Below are 19,639 nucleotides of genomic sequence, written 5' to 3'. Positions count from 1 at the left end.
GCCCTCTCTTGGCAGGTTTGTTGTGGTGCCATATTCTTTCCATTTTTTTATAATAGATTTAATGGTGCTCCGTGGGATGTTCAAAGTTTCAGATATTTTTTTATAACCCAACCCTGATCTGTACTTCTCCACAACTTTGTCTCTGATCTGTTTGGAGAGCTCCTTGGTCTTAATGGTGTCACTTGCTTGGTGGTACCCCTTGCTTAGTGGTGTTGCAGACTCTGGGGCCTTTCAGAACAGGTGTATATATACTGAGATCATGTGACAGATCATGTGACACTTAAATAAAGTCCACCTGTGTGCAATCTAACTAATTATGTGACTTCTGAAGGTAATTGGTTGCACCAGATCTTATTTAGGGGCTTCATAGCAAAGGGGGTGAATACATATGCATGCACCACTTTTCCGTGCTAGATTTTTTTTTAAACAAGTTATTTTTTTCATTTCACTTCACCAATTTGGACTATTTTGTTTATGTCCATTACATGAAATCCAAATAAAAATAAATTAAAATTATAGGTTGTAATGAAACAAAATAGGAAAAATGCCAAGGGGGGTGAATACTTTTGCAAGGCACTGTATATGCAGGGCCAGATGGAAACAGCTCCAGTGAAAGGTGTGAAGTCCACACAGGAGGATTAGAGAGACGACCAGCTGACTGGGAGAGACGACTGGATCAAATAAAGACTTTAGAAAACCTCCTCAACTACTAGATCAGGACAGAAGTTGGGAAATATTGGGGGGGTGGGGGGGTGTAGAGGGGAGTTGGCTTCTATGTGTGTGTCTAGTGATCAGTGCGGGTGGGCCCATGGTTTGGTGTATATCCAGCAGAATCCTTACAGCTGATTTATTCCCCCAGTCTGTTTCTCAATGAGGAATTCATTTCAAGGGACTGAAGCTGGTCAACTGGAACGTGTAACAGTGAGCTATACCGCTCCAACTAAGTGTTTGTGTGTGTCTTCCATCCACCACACACACACCCGTCAGAAATAATAATAATATTCCCTTCACTAATTGGCTTACCCCTATCCAAACATTACCAGCAAACCCACACCCACACGAGAGAGAGAAGAGAGCGAGAGAGAGGGCTCTAGACTGCTAGGTTGTTGTCACTGTTTGCTGCAAAGTTATTGTTATTGTTTTCAGTGGCTGGACTCTCAGTCCACCTGGCAGCAAACTCTCTCTCTCCCTCTCACACACACACTATTGCATTGCTATCCCCGTGAGGACCAAAGAATTGTTTCCCATCCAAAATCTTAACCCTAAATCTAACAACCTTAATTCTATCCCTAATTGTAACCCTAAACCTAACCCCTAAGCCTAAAATAGTATTTTTCCTCAGGGTGCCAGTAAAATGGGGACCGGCAAAATTAATTTTCCTTGTTTTACTATCCTTGCAAGGACTTCTGGTGCTCACAAGGATAGTTAAACATACATACACACAATACAGGAAGGTTCTTTTTACAGAGGTGGAGGGGAAAGGGAGTCCAGGCACAGGGGTCTATTTTCAGGTCCCCGTCCCACCAATCATTGTCTGACAGGTTCTCAGTGAAACCAGCAGAACAGAACAATACCACCATGAGGACGTCACACCACCGTTCTGTTTGACTTCCTCTGGTCACGGTCACCCTGCCTCCCGGCCTCCCTCCCACAGAAAGGATGACCTGAAACTGGAGTGTGTTCCATATGGCACCCTATTCCCTTTATAGTGTACTACTTTAGACCAGAACCCACCGGGCTGTGAACTACATAGGGAATAGTGTGCCATTTGGGACAGGTCAAAGGGAACATGGTGCAATTTGGGACAGGTCAAAGGAAACATGGTGCCATTTGGGACAGGTCAAATGGAACATGGTGCCATTTGGGACATGTCAAAGGGAACATGGTGCCATTTGGGACAGGTCAAAGGGAACATGGTGCCATTTGGGACAGGTCAAAGGGAACATGGTGCCATTTGGGACAGGTCAAAGGGAACATGGTGCCATTTGGGACAAGCCGGAGGGAACATGGTGCCATTTGGGACAAGTCGGAGGGAACGTGGTGCCATTTGGGACAAGCCAGAGGGAACATGGTGCCATTTGGGACAGGTCAATGGAACATGGTGCCATTTGGGACAAGTCGGAGTGAGCCTGGTGCCATTTGGGACAGGTCAAATGGGAATAGGGTGCCGTTCGGGACAGGTCAAATGGGAATAGGGTGCCATTTGGGACAAGTCAGAGGGAACATGGTGCCATTTGGGACAAGTCAAAAGGGAATAGGGTGCCATGTGGGACAAGTCGGAGGGAATAGGGTGCCATTTGGGACATGTCGAATGGAATAGGGTGCCATTTGGGACATGTCGAATGGAATAGGGTGCCATTTGGAATGCCTCCTGGGTCATTTATGTACCTGCCTGGACTTGTAGGCTACCTACTATATATATATATAAACTACCCCCTAAACAAATTATTTAATTTCATCCTCCTATAGCCTTATTGACATGTTACATTGTAGCCTATAGGCAGTCCTAGGACTGGAGATCGTGATCTATACCTCCCTCAGCAGCTCCCTTTGTTATTGTCTTTAACGTCAAAAGGTCCGCCTCTCTTTCTGCCCCCAACCCACCTCTCTCTCAACCCCCTGGCTAAAAATAATTTCAGAATGAACTCTGTGCGACTCGAACTGTCAAATGAAGGATTGTTTTGTGTGTTCAGAGAAAGCAACTAGAGAGTACAGTGAGAGAAAGAGTAGGGAGAAAGAGATTAGAGAGAGAGAGATAGGGGGAAGGAATGCTGTAAGGAGGGGAGTGACCGACTGATGGGCTTGTAGTTATCAGTAACTAATGGTTTTGGGAATGTTCACTGATACTAATGGTCCATGTCACCACTCTGGAACTACTGTGGAACACTTAGCGGACCAAACAACTCCCCGACTTTAATCATTTCAGAGAAAGGAAGTCATTCAAGAGGGGGACAAGGAATATAAGGCATTTATCCTGCGTATTGGATATAAGCTTCATTCTTTGGCCTGTTCTAAATCGCCTGACCGTTAATCTGTGTGATTGGAACGTGGGGCCAAGTCCAACCTCTCCTCCTCTGGTAATGCTCACGGTCTGGTCCCCCACTTACAGTGTCTGGCTCTAGGGACCGATACACACCAAAAGCCCCCTGGCCTGAACCCAATTCAACTCCTATCGGCCTCCCTCTCTTTCTGTCTCGGCAGTGAAGTGCTTGCGTAGAACTAAGCACACAAAACCGCCGCCTTTGGCCAGTAGCCGTTTTGTTGAAGAGGTTCTTTGTCCAGTCTGTTTGATCTGTGACCCCCCCTCCTCCCTGTCTCTCCTAGCTGTTCTGTCACTGTTGTGACTCATGTCCTTTCCATTCCGTCGCTCCCTCTCTCAATTAAAAAGAGGGAAAAACTTCAAACCTTCCGACCTTCGTTCTGCCTTTCCTGTTTCCACTAAACACAGGGCTCCCTCTCCTATTTTAGTCAAATCCCCCCACGCTCCCTGCGTATCCTGCCTTTCTTATTCCAGTCTTTTAAAGGTAGTGATGACAGTCTTACGTAACAGGGCTGAGCTGATTTGAGTATTAACAACCAATCACAGCTGTTGCCTGAAAACCCTGATAAGACTCCTAAAATGGATGTCTCTCCAACCAGTACTGCACAATTAAACACTTACACACACCAGCCCCATTAACATGACCATGTCCATAATGTCAGTTACACACACACACGCACACACGCACACACAGAAAAGATGTCCAGAAGAGTTTTATAATTTAAGTTATTATATTTTATTACAAAAGTACAGTGAGCAATTCTTCATCCACAACAGGTGTGTGTGTGTTAGAAGTCATCCTGGTTGCTCCGTGTGTCTCGTAGGTGTGTGAGTGATGCCAGGACCTCCTCTGTCGGTCTCCTCCCTAGCTGCTTCCCCCCTCTGGTCCTTACACTCACCGTGCCACTCACACACTCCTTCTCACCTACCACTGGGGACACACACACACACACACACACACACACACACACAATTATTGAATCAATATGTTTACAAGCTGTGTCAGTTTATTTTGAATCTACAGTAATCTAATCCGTGTTCACCCACGCACTCTTACCAAATATGTAGTTGTACTGGGCCAGCTGTGCAGAGCGGATCTTCTTATTTAAGGTGGCACCCTGGTCATCATCCGCGTCAACCATGAAGCCGGCCTCGTGGAACTGTCGGACCACCTTAACAAGAGCAAAACACACATCACTCACAGTGGTGGTAGAGGAGACAGGAACCAGGCTACGGTAGAATAACAGTAAGGACGGCACCTTTAAAATTCCACCCTGAGGGCCGAGACACTGGTGGCTGTATTACCTGGCTATGTATCATCATGACAGACCCCAGATCAGCAGTGTTGATAGATTCTCCTCCCCTGGGGCTACATATGCATTACATGCAGGAGGATGTATTGGCAATGTTGTGACTGGCAGACTTTTTACAAGACAAGTCAAGAGAGAAATAGGAGCCATGTCCTGATAAAGGCCTCAGAAACATTACATGTCTATATTCCATGTTATCTCCTGTGTCTGGTCTTACCTGCTGCTGGCTCATTCATCATGTGGCAGATGGAACTTGTAGAATATATTGATATGTGAGTAGTTGCATGTACGTACGTAGCTTTGTTTCATTGTTGGTTCCCATGTGTTAAATAAACGAAAACCTGATCACAAAATTAACCTCAAATCAAGTCCTTTTCAGAGTCATGATGAACCGTGTATGGGTACAGTGCTGGATTAGCCTTCGACCTCTGGAGTCACTGAGGGGTACAGCTTTTGATGTGTGTTGAGTCATGTTGTGTTTGGTCACGTGTGTGGGTGTATGGGGGGGGTTGATTTCAGCCTGCAGTACAAGGGCCATGTGTATAATGTGTCTCAGAGCAGGAGTGCTGATCTAGGACCAGTTTCCTGCTTTCCATTTAATCTTAAGAATTGAGATCCAAAACTGACCCTAAATCAGCACTCCAAATCTGAGACGCTTGATACATATGGCCCCAGATCTGATTTTATGAGTCCTAACCTGTTGCGCATATGACTCACTACCTCCCCCTACAGGAATAATCATGACCTGCGCTGGAGACAACCACAGAGGCCTGAAAGAGACCGAAAGGAAAGAGAAACTGAGTGAGTAAGAGAAATGTGGGTAACCAAAACGGTATCATTTTAGATGAATCAAATCACAGATACTCTTCTCACCATTTCCCCCCAAAATTCTCAGCCAATATAGCAATCATGCGTTCCAGTGATCCCAGAACAGCTCTGTGAACCATCACTGGTCTGTGGGTCTCTCCATCCCCCCTGAGAGCGAGAGAAAGGGTGAAAGAGAGCGAGGGAGAGAGAGGGTGAGGGAAGAGAGAAAGATGTGGTGAGAAAGGGGTAGAGGAGATCACTTCAGTCTTAAAGCTACAATAACAAAGCGGACACCCCACCTCTGTTTTGGTAAAAAGCTAAGGGATGAACCTGGAGAAATGTAACCACTGTGAAATTCAGAGCTATGGATGCAAGGACTGACCATCCATGATATCAACATTTATTTAACCTTCTTATGAGGCTATACAGTGTTTATTTGTGTTGTTTACAAACATTGTCCAGTGTCTGTTCTTTTGCCCAGTCTGAGATATGGCTTTTTCTTTGCAACTCTGCCTAGAAAGCCAGCATCCCAGAGTCTCCTCTTCACTGCTGACGTTGAGACTGGTGTTTTGCGGGTACTATTTAATTAAACTGCCAGTTGAGGACTTGTGAGGCGTCTGGTTTCTCAAACTAGACACTAATGTACTTGTCCTTTTGCTCAGTTGTGCACCGGGGCCTCCCACTCCTCTTTCTATTCTGGTTATAGCCAGATTGTGCTGTTTTGTGAAGGGAGTAGTAAACAGCATTGTACAAGATCTTCCGTTTCTTGGCAATTTCTCACATGGAATAGCCTTCATTCTTCAGACCAAGAATAGACTGACGAGTTTCAGAAGAAAGTTCTTTGTTTCTGGCCATTTTGAGGCTGTAATCGAACCCACAAATGCTGATGCTCCAGATACTCAACTACTCTAAAGAAGGCCAGTTTTATTGCTTCTTTAAATCAGAACAATAGTTTTCAGCTGTTCTAACATACTTGCAAAAGGGTTTTCTAATGATCAATTAGCCTTTTCAGATTATAAACTTGTATTATCTAACACAACGTGCCATTGGAACACAGGAGTGATGGTTGCTGATAATTGGCCTCTGTACACCTATGTAGACATTCCATTATTTATTTTTTAAATCCGCCGTTTCCAGCTACAATAGTCATTTACAACATTAGCAATCTCTACACCCTATTTCTGATCAATTTGATGTTATTTTATGGAAAAAATTTCTTCCAAAAACAAGAACATTTCTAAGTGACCCCAAACTTTTGAACGGTAGTGTGTGTGTGTGTGTGTATGTATATACAGTTGAAGTTGGAAGTTTACATACACCTTAGCCAAATACATTTTACACAACTCCTGATATTTAATCCTAGTAAAAATTCCCTGTCTTAGGTCAGTTAGGATCACCACTTTATTTTTAAGAGAATGTGAAATGTCAGAATAATAGTAGAGAATTATTTCTTTCAGCTTTTATTTCTTTCATCACATTCCCAGTGGGTCAAAAGTTCACACACTCAATTAGTAGTTGGTAGCATTGCCTTTAACTTGGGTCAAACATTTTGGGTAGCCTTCCACAAGCTTCCCACAATAAGTTGGGTGAATTTTGGCCCATTCCTCCTGACAGAGCTGGTGTAACTGAGTGAGGTTTGTAGGCCTCCTTGCTCGCACACGCTTTTTCAGTTCTGCCCACAAACTTTTTATAGAATTTAGGTCAGGGCTTTGTGATGGCCACTCCAATACCTTGACTTTGTTGTCCATTTTCCCACAACTTTGGAAGTATGCTTGGGGTCAATGTCCATTTTGAAGAACCATTTGCGACCAAGCTATATGTCTTGAGACTGATGTCTTGAGACGTTGCTTCAATATATCCACATCATTTTCCGTCCTCATGATGCCATCTATTTTGTGAAGTGCACCAGTCCCTCCTGCAGTAAAGTACCCCCACAACATGATGCTGCCACCCCCGTGCTTCACAGTTGGGATGGTGTTCTTCGGCTTGCAAACCTCCCCCTTATTTCCTCCAAACATAACAATGGTCATTATGGCCAAACAGTTCTATTTTTGCCTCATTAGACCAGAGGACATTTCTCCCAAAAGTACGATATTTGTCCCCATGTGCAGTTGCAAACCGTAGTCTGGCTTTTTTATGGCGCTTCCTTGCTGAGCGGCCTTTCAGGTTATGTCGATATAGGACTCGTTTTACTGTGGATATAGACTTTTGTACCTGTTTCCTCCAGCATCTTCACAAGGTCCTTTGCTGTTGTTCTGGGATTGATTTGCACTTTTCGTACCAAAGTACGTTCATCTCCTTCCTGAGCGGTATGACGGCTGTGTGGTCCCATGGTGTTTATACTTGCGTACTATTGTTTGTACAGATGAACGTGGTACCTTCAGGCGTTTGGAAATGGCTCCCAAGGATAAATCTGACTTGTGGAGGTAAAATAATTAAAATAATTCTGAGTTCTTAGCTGATTTCATTTGATTTTCCCATGATGTCAAGTAAAGAGGCACTGAGTTTGAAGGTAGGCCTTGAAATATATCCACAGGTGCACCTCCAATTGACTCAAATGATTTCAATTAGAAGCTTCTAAAGCCATGACATAATTATCTGGAATGTTCCAAGCTGTTTAAAGGCACAGTCAACTTAGTGTATGTAAACTTCTGACCCACTGGATACAGTGAATTATAAGTGAAATAATCTGTCTGTAAACATTATTGGAAAAATTACTTGTGTTATGCACAAAGTAGATGTCCTAACCAACTTGTCAAAACTCTAGTTTGTTAACAAGAAATTTGTGGAATGGTTGAAAAACAAGTTTTACTGACTGTAAACTTCCAACTGCAACTGTATGTACAGTGGGGAGAACAAGTATTTGATACACTGCCGATTTTGCAGGTTTTCCTACTTACAAAGCATGTAGAGGTCTGTCATTTTTATCATAGGTACACTTCAACTGTGAGAGACGGAATCTAAAACAAAAATCCAGAAAATCACATTGTATGATTTTTAAGTAATTAATTTGCATTTTATTGCATGACATAAGTATTTGATCACCTACCAACCAGTAATAATTCCGGCTCTCACAGACCTGTTAGTTTTTCTTTAAGAAGCCCTCCTGTTCTCCACTCATTACCTGTATTAACTGCACCTGTTTGAACTCGTTACCTGTATAAAAGACACCTGTCCACACACTCAATCAAACAGACTCCAACCTCTCCACAATGGCCAAGACCAGAGAGCTGTGTAAGGACATCAGGGATAAATTGTAGACCTGTACAAGGCTGGGATGGGCTACAGGACAATAGGCAAGCAGCTTGGTGAGAAGGCAACAACTGTTGGCACAATTATTAGAAAATGGAAGAAGTTCAAGATGACGGTCAATCACCCTCGGTCTGGGGCTCCATGCAAGATCTCACCTCGTGGGGCATCAATGATCATGAGGAATGTGAGGGATCAGCCCAGAACTACACGGCAGGACCTGGTCAATGACCTGAAGAGAGCTGGGACCACAGTCTCAAAGAAAACCATTAGTAACACACTACGCCGTCATGGATTAAAATCCTGCAGCGCACGCAAGGTCCCCCTGCTCAAGCCAGCACATGTCCAGGCCCGTCTGAAGTTTGCCAATGACCATCTGGATGATCCAGAGGAGGAATGGGAGAAGGTCATGTGGTCTGATGAGACAAAAATAGAGCTTTTTGCTCTAAACTCCACTCGCCGTGTTTGGAGGAATAGAAGGATGAGTACAACCCCAAGAACACCATCCCAACCGTGAAGCATGGAGGTGGAAACATCATTCTTTGGGGATGCTTTTCTGCAAAGGGGACAGGACGACTGCACCGTATTGAGGGGAGGATGGATGGGGCCATGTATCGCGAGATCTTGACCAACAACCTCCTTCCCTCAGTAAGAGCATTGAAGATGGGTCGTGGCTGGGTCTCCCAGCATGACAACGACCCGAAACACACAGCCAGGGCAACTAAGGAGTGGCTCCGTAAGAAGCATCTCAAGGTCCTGGAGTGGCCTAGCCAGTCTCCAGACCTGAACCCAATAGAAAATCTTTGGAGGGAGCCGAAAGTCCGTATTGCCCAGCGACAGCCCCGAAACCTGAAGGATCTGGAGAAGGTCTGTATGGAGGAGTGGGCCAAAATCCCTGCTGCAGTGTGTGCAAACCTGGTCAAGAACTACAGGAAACGTATGATCTCTGTAATTGCAAACTAAGGTTTCTGTACCAAATATTCAGTTCTGCTTTTCTGATGTATCAAATACTTATGTCATGCAATAAAATGCAAATTAATTACTTAAAAATCATACAATGTGATTTTCTGGATTTTTGTTTTAGATTCCTTCTCTCACAGTTGAAGTGTACCTATGATAAAAATGACAGACCTCTACATGCTTTGTAAGTAGGAAAACCTGCAAAATCGTCAGTGTATCAAATACTTGTTCTCCCCACTGTATGTATGTATGTATAAACACTCAGCAAAAAAAGAAACATCCTCTCACTGTCAACTGCGGTTATTTCCAGTAAACTTAACATGTGTAAATATTTGTATGAACATAACAAGAATTTATTGTTATCCTGTCTCCCTGTAGGGCAGTCTTAGGCGTCTCACAGTACGGACATTGCAATTTATTGCCCTCGCCACATCTGCAGTCCTCATGCCTCCTTGCAGCATGCCTACGGCACATTCACGCAGATGAGCAGGGACCCTGGGCATCTTTCTTTTGGTGTTTTTCAGAGTCAGTAGAAAGGCCTCTTTAGTGTGCTAAGTTTTCATAACTGTGACCTTAATTGCCTACCGTCTGTAAGCTGTTAGTGTCTTAACGACCGTTCCACAGGTGCATGTTCATTAACTGTTTATGGTTCATTGAACAAGCATGGGAAACAGTGTTTAAACCCTTTACAATGAAGATCTGGGAAGTTATTCTGATTTTTACTAATTATCTTTGAAAGACAGGGTCCTGAAAAAGGGATGTTTCTTTTTTGCTGAGATTGTAATATATATATAAAATTCATTTATAAGTCCAAAAATGGATGCAACAACTTAGGATTCTAGCTTTAAATTCCCTCAGTCTAATAACGTTGCCAGCCATGTGCAACCCAATTAAATGTACCATCAGTTAGATAAGAGCAGAAGCTGCATCAGGGAACATCCCAGAAGACACAGGTTGAACTGACATAGATGAGTGACTCACCCCACATACTGCAGGTCAAATCTGATTGGTAGCTGGAAGTCCAATTGGATGGTGGCACACTGGTGCTGTCGACCAATGGCGTCCTTGATCTGGATGTCAATCTAGGACAACAGGAAGATGTGTGTGTGTTGATAACATGGCTCTGTTCAGGGCGGGTTGCAGCGTTACACAACGTTCAGACAGAAGGGTCTTGTGTAACTGACCTTTGGCCCGTAGAACGCTCCATCTCCTGGGTTGAGCTGCCAGCGCTCCCCAAACTGCTGCAGACTCCTCTCCAACTGCTGCTCAGAGAGAGGTAGAGAGAGAGGAGAGCGGGGGGGGGGGACAAGAGGGAGGGGAGTGAAAGAGGGAAGAGGGGAAGAAAGTGGGAAAGAGAAAAACAGAAAGAAAGGATCTAATTTCTTCATTGAGCTTCTCCTCTCTGTGTTAACTTCCTGAGCTTTACGCCACAGAGGAAGAGGCAGGGAGCATAGACAGCAGCCAAAGAACAGACAGGGCTTTGAGTTCGTCACATCCACATGGCCATATATCAACACTGATTGGATAAGTGTCCCTCATTACGTGATGTAATTATGATTACAATAGAGGCTGTGTGCTGGGATTTATAGACATCACTTGTGGGACAGTAAACACAAATTTACACAGCTGGCTCTGTGCGTGTACATCTGTCTGTAAGTTGTGTCTGTATGTTGTGTGTGTGGTGTGTGGTGTGGTGTGTGTACCTGCTCAGCGTGGTCCCACAGTGCAGGCTCTCCCAGGCAGGGTGTAGGTCGGGTGGAGAGGAGACAGTGGAAGGAGAATCCAAATACTCGATACACACTCCTCACAAAGTCCAAACACGCTATGATCTCCTCCTCCAACTGACAGAGAGAGTGTGTGGGGGGGGTGGGGGTACAGGAAGGGATTGGGGGGCAGGAGTACAGCCAGAAAAGGAGGACAGAGTGATGGAGACAGAATAGAGAATGTAAATCCAATATGGTAAAAGACAGTATAAATAAACAGATGTGAAACTGGAGAGTCCAGGGCTTTCGGGGTTACGGGTTAACTTAGAGATGAGTCCAGAGGTTAAGGGTTAACTCAGAGATGAGTGAGGAGGAACAGTTGATGTATTGACTGCTCCAGTGATTGGATTAGCCAAAGTGGAAAACAAACCTCACAATATCATGTGAATCAGTGTGTGTATAAGCATAAGTGTGTGTGGTTTAATGGGAAAGGGAATCATTGGGGGAGTCAGGGATACAATCCCACTTTCTGCTGTCCTAGGAATTCCAGGGTGGAAAATGTGATACAAAAATCCCAAAAGGTTCAAATGACAGGAATCGTGTGTGTGTGTGTGTGTGTGTGTGTGTGTGTGTGTGTGTGTGTACACACCTGCTCAGGAGTGCAGAAGATGTGTGCGTCGTCCTGGCAGAACCTGCGGACCCGGGTGAGACCACCCAGAGCGCCGGACAGCTCGTTCCGATGCAGTGCCCCGAAATCGGCCCAACGCAACGGGAGCTCCCTCCATGACCTTACACGCTGCTCAAACATCAGACTGGAACAGAGAGAGCTGTTATTGAGATGTCCTGAACAGTGTGTGGGGCAGAGTATGAGAGAGAATGTAGGGGTGTGTGTGTTCTCACCAGTGTGCAGGGCAGTTCATGGGTTTGAGTGCATAGGTGTGTGTGTCACCGGTCACAGTAAACATGTTTTCACTGTAGTGTTCCCAGTGACCCGAACGCTCCCACAGTGCAGTGCTGTATAGAGTAGGGGTCACAACCTCATGGAAGCCACACCTCCTGTACTCAGTCTGGGGGAGAGGGGGTGGAGAGAAGGAAGGGAGGGGTGGAGAGAAAAGGGAGGAACAGAGGAATGTAACAACTTAATTATTACAGACAGAATTCTTCTCTGTGCGTGTGTCATCCAGGGTTATTTGGAAAACAGACAGTCACAGTGTAGTAATTGGGGTGATTTCCTGACTACAACAGGAGTGTCCCGAGGTCACCGTCAGGGTAAAGATGTCTGAATGAGCGGCTGTGTGTGTGTGTGTGTGTGTGTGTGCGCACACGGAAGCGTACTTGGCTGATTGTCTTGGCCATTCTATTCTAAAATCATAAAAATTACAAAGGGGGTGTTAATAAATTCACTCTGGAGTTCCAGTGTGCTCAGAGAGCGCTCTGGGCGTTCGTAAATTCAGAGCGATGTCAGATTCTCCATTCGTAAATTCAGAGCGTTGTCAGATTCTCCATTCGTAAATTCAGAGCGTTGTCAGATTCTCCATTCGTAAATTCAGAGCGTTGTCAGATTCTCCATTCGTAAATTCAGAGCGTTGTCAGATTCTCCATTCGTAAATTCAGAGCGTTGTCAGATTCTCCATTCGTAAATTCAGAGCGTTGTCAGATTCTCCATTCGTAAATTCAGAGCGTTGTCAGATTCTCCATTCGTAAATTCAGAGCGTTGTCAGATTCTCCATTCGTAAATTCAGAGCGTTGTCAGATTCTCCATTCGTAAATTCAGAGCGTTGTCAGATTCTCCATTCGTAAATTCAGAGCGTTGTCAGATTCTCCATTCGTAAATTCAGAGCGTTGTCAGATTCTCCATTCGTAAATTCAGAGCGTTGTCAGATTCTCCATTCGTAAATTCAGAGCGTTGTCAGATTCTCCATTCGTAAATTCAGAGTGTTGTCAGATTCTCCATTCGTAAATTCAGAGTGTTGTCAGATTCTCCATTCGTAAATTCAGAGTGTTGTCAGATTCTCCATTCGTAAATTCAGAGTGTTGTCAGATTCTCCATTCGTAAATTCAGAGCGTTCCACTCTAGGAGCTTTCAGAGCACACACTGGACACCCTGACCGAGGAGTAGGGTTGATCGAGCGTTCTGACCTCACAACGGCAGTTAATCATCCAAGCTAACTGGCTAAAGTTGGCTAACTTGCTAGCTACTTCCAGACACAAATGAGAGAACACCTCACTCTGACCATTTTACTCCCCCTAGCAGAGCTGGTTAGGCAGTTTGCATGTTATCCAGAGTGTTGGTGACTAACTGTGCTGCTTGCAACAATTAAATAAAGTTTATTTGACAACGTTTACTTACACCGGTCATATTCAACGGGTGTTGCACGTTCGTTAATTCATCAGTTATTCTGCGCTCTGGCACACTCAGACGAGAGTAGATAGCCAGAGTGAATTAACTAACACACCCTAAGTCAACCAAAGCAAAGTTGGTAGAATGTTTGAATTTGGAATGTTTGGCTGATAAGAGTAACAGTGTTGATTTGAAACTTGTTCTATTCATAAGAATACTTACATTTGAATATGATGATCTCACAATTGAAAAGAGCAACTTTAGAATGTTTGATAGGCACCAATGTTGATATGGAACTGTTTTGGTGGCATCAACACCAAGACGAGGGACTTGTTTCTGCCAGAGCCATATATGAAGATATTTCTGCCAGATTTTAAAACAGCTGACATGTTAGCACCTTATTCTTGACATGATGGTGATGTAACAATACGAGACTGTCTGACAGTTCCCTATGAAATGACCCGCTGTAAACAAACAGAACAGTGCAGCGATTAGTATTTGGGATAATGTGTATCCAAGTCGGTATTGTGTTTGTGTCAACAAATTGCATCTTCATTGGTTTTGAAAACTATCAGAATTAAACAGCATAATGTGGAAGTGTCAATTATCACTTAGCAACGGCTATAGAGGAGAAAGTGGTGCTCTCGGAACGTGCAGACAGAGACCACATTGGCCCAACACTCTAGACTGTTTACTCTGGTTTCTGCCATCTTAGATTATCAAGTTTTCAACAACGCGCTTCTACATCCAGCGATTTCACCCGTCTGTAACATGGATGGCACTGAGACATCAGTATCTTCCTGCAAGACCTTCAAATCCCATCATCAATGGTGCGAATCATGGTGTATTCTCACGAAGATTTGGTTCATTGTTGAGTTTGGTGTACTTCTCAACATTCCTTGTTTAGCATGCATTTGAGTACATATAGAACTGGTTTTGTGTGTGAATTTAGGTCTGGTCCTGACCCGAGTTTCTCAGAGATCTTGCAGTGTGAGTGGCACTGGAAGTCCCTAAACATGGCCAGCTGCTGGCATCACAACCAGCACCTGCCTGAGCAGGAGAAATGACATCTGTTTCACAAGCACATGGAGCTGAAGCGCAAAGTGGAGTTTTACAGGAGAGTTAGGAGGGGGTTTTACGAGCAGCGTGTGAGCTCAGGGCCCAGTTCTGGATTTGGCCTGTCAGATAGTGTTAAATGCATAGAAATAGAATGAATAGAACTGGACTCCTAATTCAAGTTAATGGTTTGACCATTCTATTTCTATGCATTTAACACTATCCGATAGACGAAATACAGATAGACAACTTGTGAAAACTGGGACCAGGAGACCAGTTGCATTTTTCTGATGGAGAAACTACAAGCCATTCCGGGGGTGTTGGAGTTGGCTGCAGAGATAGGTTTCCTGTGAATATCTGATCTATTTTGTAGAAGCAGTAGCTAGTAAGATAGGATTGGTAAGTTAGTCTATTTTATATCAATAAAAATAAACAATATTTCAAGCATAAAAATTGTGATGCGTCTGTGTGTGCGTGTTACCTTGATAAAGTCAGCGAGTGTGCTGTAGATGTGAGCTCCTTTAGGCAGGAAGAAGCAGCTTCCAGGACTGACGTCATTAAAGAAGAACAGCTCCTGGTCCTGGAGGCAAAACACACACACACCTCCTCCCATATCAGTATACGCTCCATTTGAGACACCGTCGCACTTGCATCACAGTTAGCCAAAATGCTAAGCTAGCCTGCTAAAATAGGTTAGTTCGTTAGCAATAGTTTCTACACTACTCGGCTAGCTACAGTAGCGCTGCCGTGCCAATAATAACCTGTCTCCAGTTGTTTATATTTCTATGCGTATTGGGCCTAGATCTTTTTTCTTCCCTCTCCCCGTCAACCTCACCTTGCCGATGCGTCTGTGGTCTCTCTTCCGTGTCTCCTCCTGTTCCCTCTCCCACTCCTCCCTCTCCCTCTCTCCTGGGAAGGCCACACCCATCACACGCATCACGCCTGACGTGCAAACAGGATTGGTCAACGTTACGGGAGACACCTGAACAGAAAGAGGGGGGACAGAGAAGACAGAGAAAGAGAGAGAGTAGCAGAAAAGAGAAATATACTGAACAAAAATATAAAGGGCAACATGTAAAGTGTTGGTCCCATGTTTCATGAGCTGAAATAAAAGATCCCATAAATGTTCCATACTCATAAAAAGCTTATTTCTCTCCATTTTTGTGAACAAATTTGTTTACATCCCTGTTAGTGAGCATTTCTCCTTTGCCAAGATAATCTATCCACCTGACAGGTGTGGCATATCAAGAAGCTGATTAAACAGAATGATCATTACACCGGTGCACCTTGTGCTGTTTTCAATAAAAGGCCACTCTAAAATGTGCCGTTGTGTCGCACAACACAATGCCACAGATGTCTCAAGTTTTATAGGGAGCGTGCAATTGACATGCTGAATACATTTTCTGGCAACAGCTCTGGTGAACATTCCTGCAATGTTAATATCTCTACCATAAGCCGTCGTTTTAGAGAATTTGGCAGTAAGTCCAACCAGTCTCACAAATAGTAGTTTAAGGTATCTGTGACCAACAGATGCATATCTGTATTCCCAGTCATGTGAAAACCATAGATTAGGGCCTAATGAATTTATTTCAATTGAATGATTTCCTTATATGAACTATAACTCAGTAAAATCTCTGAAATTGTTGCGTTTATATTTTTGTTCAGTATATATAGTAAAAATAAAGAAAAACCCTTGAATGAGTAGGTGTCCAATATATACAGTACCAGTCAAGAGTTGACACACCTACTCATTCAAGGGTTTTTCTTTATTAGTACTATTTTCTACATTGTAGAATAATAGTGAAGACGTCACAACTATGAAATAACACATGGAATCATGTAGTAACCAAAAAAAAGTGTTAAACAAATCAAAATATATTCTAGATTCTTTAAAGTACTTTGCCTTGATGACAGCTTTGCACATACTTGGCATTCTCTCAACCAGCTTCACCTGGAATGCTTTTCCAACAGTCTTGAAGGAGTTCCCACATATGCTGAGCACTTGTTGGCTGCTTTTCCTTCACTCTGCGGTCCAACTCATCCCAAACCATCTCAATTGGGTTGAGGTCGGGTGATTGTGGAGGCCAGGTCATCTGATGCAGCACTCTCTCACTCTCCTTCTTGGTCAAATAGCCCTTACACAGCCTGGATGTGTGTTTTGGATCATTGTCCTGTTGAAAAACAAATGATAGCCCCACCAAGCCCAAACCAGATGGGATGTATCGCTGCAGAATGCGGTGGTAGCCATGCTGGTTAAGTGTGCCTTGTATTCTAAATAAATCACAGACTGTCACCAGCAAAGCATCCCCACACCATCACACCCCCATGCTTCAAGGTGGGGACCACACATGCGGAGATCATCCGTTCACCTACACTGCGTCTCACAAAGGCGGTTGGAACCAAAAATCTAAAATTTGAACTCATTAGACCAAATTACAGATTTCCACCAGTCTCATGTCCATTGCTCGTGTTTCTTGGCCCAAGCAAGTCTCTTCTTCTTATTGGTGTCCTTTAGTTGTGGTTTCTTTGCAGCAATGTGACCATGAAGGCCTGATTCACGCAGTCTCCTCTGAACAGTTGATGTTGAAATGTGTCTGTTACTTGAACTCCGTGAAGCATTAATTTGAGCTGCAATCTGATGTGCAGTTAACTCTAATATACTTATCCTCTGTAGCAGAGATAACTCTGGGTCTTCCATTCCTGTGGCGGTACTCATGAGAGCCAGTTTCATCATAGAGCTTGATGGTTTTTGCAACTGCACTAAGGCAGTATACCTGTTAATTAAAATGCATTCCAGGTGACTACCTCCTGAAGTTGGTTGAGATAATGACAAGAGTGTGCAAAGCTGTCATCAAGGCAAAAGGGTGGCTACTTTGAAGAATCTCAAATATAAAATATATTTTGATTTAACACTTTTTTGGTTACTACATGGATTCCATATGTGTTATTTCATTGTTTTGATGTCTTCACTATTATTCTACAATGTAGAAAATAGTAAAAATAAAGAAAAACACTTGAATGAGTAGGTGTTCTAAAACTTTTGACCGGTAGGTAGTGAGTATTATATATATATATATCCCAGCCATCTTTGTTCCATAGCCACCATTTTGGAACCACTGCTCTACAGATAATGGGCAGGGGCTGCGTTTCCCCTTGGGACAATAAAGATTGACAGGATTTGACTTGGCGGGGGCAGGAAACTGGTCACTGACAATCACAACATCCTGTGGCTATTGCTCTCCCAGCGTGGAAAGTGGAAATTCCATTCTGACCAGTACAATACCAGTATGGAAATTCCACTTTGAAAGCAAACAGTAGTGCTGAGCGATTAACCGAAATGTTGGTTTTTAAAACAACTAATTGACCAACGTCAGTTCAATTATTTGAATTCGATTTAGTTCATTATTTTTTCTGTGAACTCGATGCACAGTTTCTCTAGAGAACAAACCAGATCATCAAACCGAAACCGAATAGACCTCAAGCAGTAATTGCTCAGCACCAGCAAATAGGTCATTGTTGGCATCACGGGCTACCAAGCTACAGTTCTAATGCTTCTAGGAAAAAAACAAGCAGCGTTTTGTTTCGCTTGTCTTCCGTGTGACATGTTGTTCTGACTTGTTAGTCTCCAGTGCGTCATTTAACTGGCTAGTGACTGCCAAGTGATTGTCATTTACCAGTAAGGAATTTCCAGTGTGACCTGTACAGTCCCAGTACACATTAGTATCAGGAAGAGGTCAGAGTTAATGGCTATATTGCATGGTAATGTCACAGCCCATGTTATGAGTTAAACAGTAACCTGGTTTCCATCCAACCTTTTTATGCGAGTAAAGTACATGTTGGATAAAAAAAAAATCATGACAGGCCGGATGGAAACAGCAAATTTGTCGGTAAACTTTCCAAATGTAGACAAAATACGCTTGACAAGGTGGGATCTTTTAGTGTCTAAAATTAAAATGGCAGTGGAAATGCTTTTATGTGCAAATATTTATATAATAACCATCACAACGAAGTAAACTTGGAGTCACGCGATGACAAGTCTGTGTGGTCCTCCCATTACGACACGTCAGGAAAGCATGCAGTTTACTAGAGTACAGATGAAATAAGTCATTATGAAGTTCAGGGTGGTGAAAACACAAGGTGGTGAGCTTGATGCTCCTTTCCAAATACAAATACTGTATCAAGGATCTGATGCTTGGCTGCCTTTTGACAAATAAAAAGAATCTCGCTCTTTTGTCCATAATAATCTCATCATGTAGGCTATACACACACTATGTGCCAGCTGTTGGCTACAGCACACGTGCCAGGACCAGAGTGGGAACATTCGCTTCATAACTCAAAATGGTTTGTGACAAAACCATCAGTAGAGATGAAAATGCAATGGAAACCCATTTAAGTGTTGTTTTTTATCCTGTACATTCAATTTTTACATCCAGCGTAGTTTAGATGTCATGAGGAGAAGACAAGAACTGTATATTCCTCACTGAACTGATATGCAGACAGGAAGGCAGGCAGGTTGACACACACACAAACACACATACCTGCAGCATCTTGAAGACCTTGAGGAGACCAGTGTGAGGGAGGAGAGGACCATTGCAGACTCCTATGCTGTCTCCACACCTGATCCACACACGGAACAGGAAGAGATGGACATGTCATCCTAGTGTACAGTCATTTCTCCATAAAAACAGACCATGACTGTAGCATTACCATGTGGTGTGTTTTATCAGGCTGTGAGATGCTGAGCAACAAACCTGTAGACTGTGACAGTAGGACCACTCATCTGTTCTTCAATCAACTGGAGTCTCAGAGCATTGTCCTAGATGACAGAACACACGCAGTTAGTACACATACACACTCGTGTATCACGGCCACACCCCTTGAATTACAGACATTCCTAGATGACCATTAGTCAGAGGTTAAAGACAACACATGTAAACAGTCATTCCACAAGCTGCTACAGGTAGGAGCAAGGCAACACACCTACATTCTAGAATACTGTGGGCCATAACCGTAATGCCATCTAATGTCTCATTCTGTACCAACTTCATACTATCCCTGCGTCATTACACCGACTAACCAAACACTAAGCCCAATACATTTAGTGCAGGTAAGGTACAAAATAGTACTGGTATTGATCCAAATGCCTGTTTCCAACCACAATGGCTATGTCCTA

General features: G+C 43.6%; 1 protein-coding gene across 4 annotated transcripts in view; it reads right to left on the bottom strand.

The window, feature by feature from the left end:
- Positions 1-3,752: 3,752 nt before the first annotated feature.
- Positions 3,753-19,639, bottom strand: part of tars2 (threonyl-tRNA synthetase 2, mitochondrial) — a 23,063-nt gene continuing 7,176 nt past the window's right edge. For 3 of the 4 annotated variants that reach the window (XM_071394973.1, XM_071394970.1, XM_071394972.1), the window contains exons 6-18: positions 19,218-19,282; positions 19,005-19,083; positions 15,302-15,448; positions 14,948-15,046; positions 11,970-12,136; positions 11,719-11,881; positions 11,070-11,207; positions 10,551-10,628; positions 10,348-10,448; positions 5,224-5,325; positions 5,048-5,120; positions 4,098-4,212; positions 3,753-3,971 (exon numbers count right to left, since the gene is read on the bottom strand). In XM_071394973.1, the coding sequence (XP_071251074.1) occupies positions 3,829-3,971; positions 4,098-4,212; positions 5,048-5,120; positions 5,224-5,325; positions 10,348-10,448; positions 10,551-10,628; positions 11,070-11,207; positions 11,719-11,881; positions 11,970-12,136; positions 14,948-15,046; positions 15,302-15,448; positions 19,005-19,083; positions 19,218-19,282 (1,470 nt within the window). In that variant the 3' untranslated portion in view covers positions 3,753-3,828. The remainder of the gene's footprint in view (positions 3,972-4,097; positions 4,213-5,047; positions 5,121-5,223; positions 5,326-10,347; positions 10,449-10,550; positions 10,629-11,069; positions 11,208-11,718; positions 11,882-11,969; positions 12,137-14,947; positions 15,047-15,301; positions 15,449-19,004; positions 19,084-19,217; positions 19,283-19,639) is intronic. The other variant, XM_071394974.1, reaches the window with a different exon arrangement.

Source organism: Salvelinus alpinus, chromosome 4 (genome assembly GCF_045679555.1).
Source record: "Salvelinus alpinus chromosome 4, SLU_Salpinus.1, whole genome shotgun sequence".
NCBI classification, from domain to species: Eukaryota; Metazoa; Chordata; class Actinopteri; order Salmoniformes; family Salmonidae; genus Salvelinus; species Salvelinus alpinus.
This window is presented reverse-complemented; position numbering and strand designations above follow the sequence as displayed.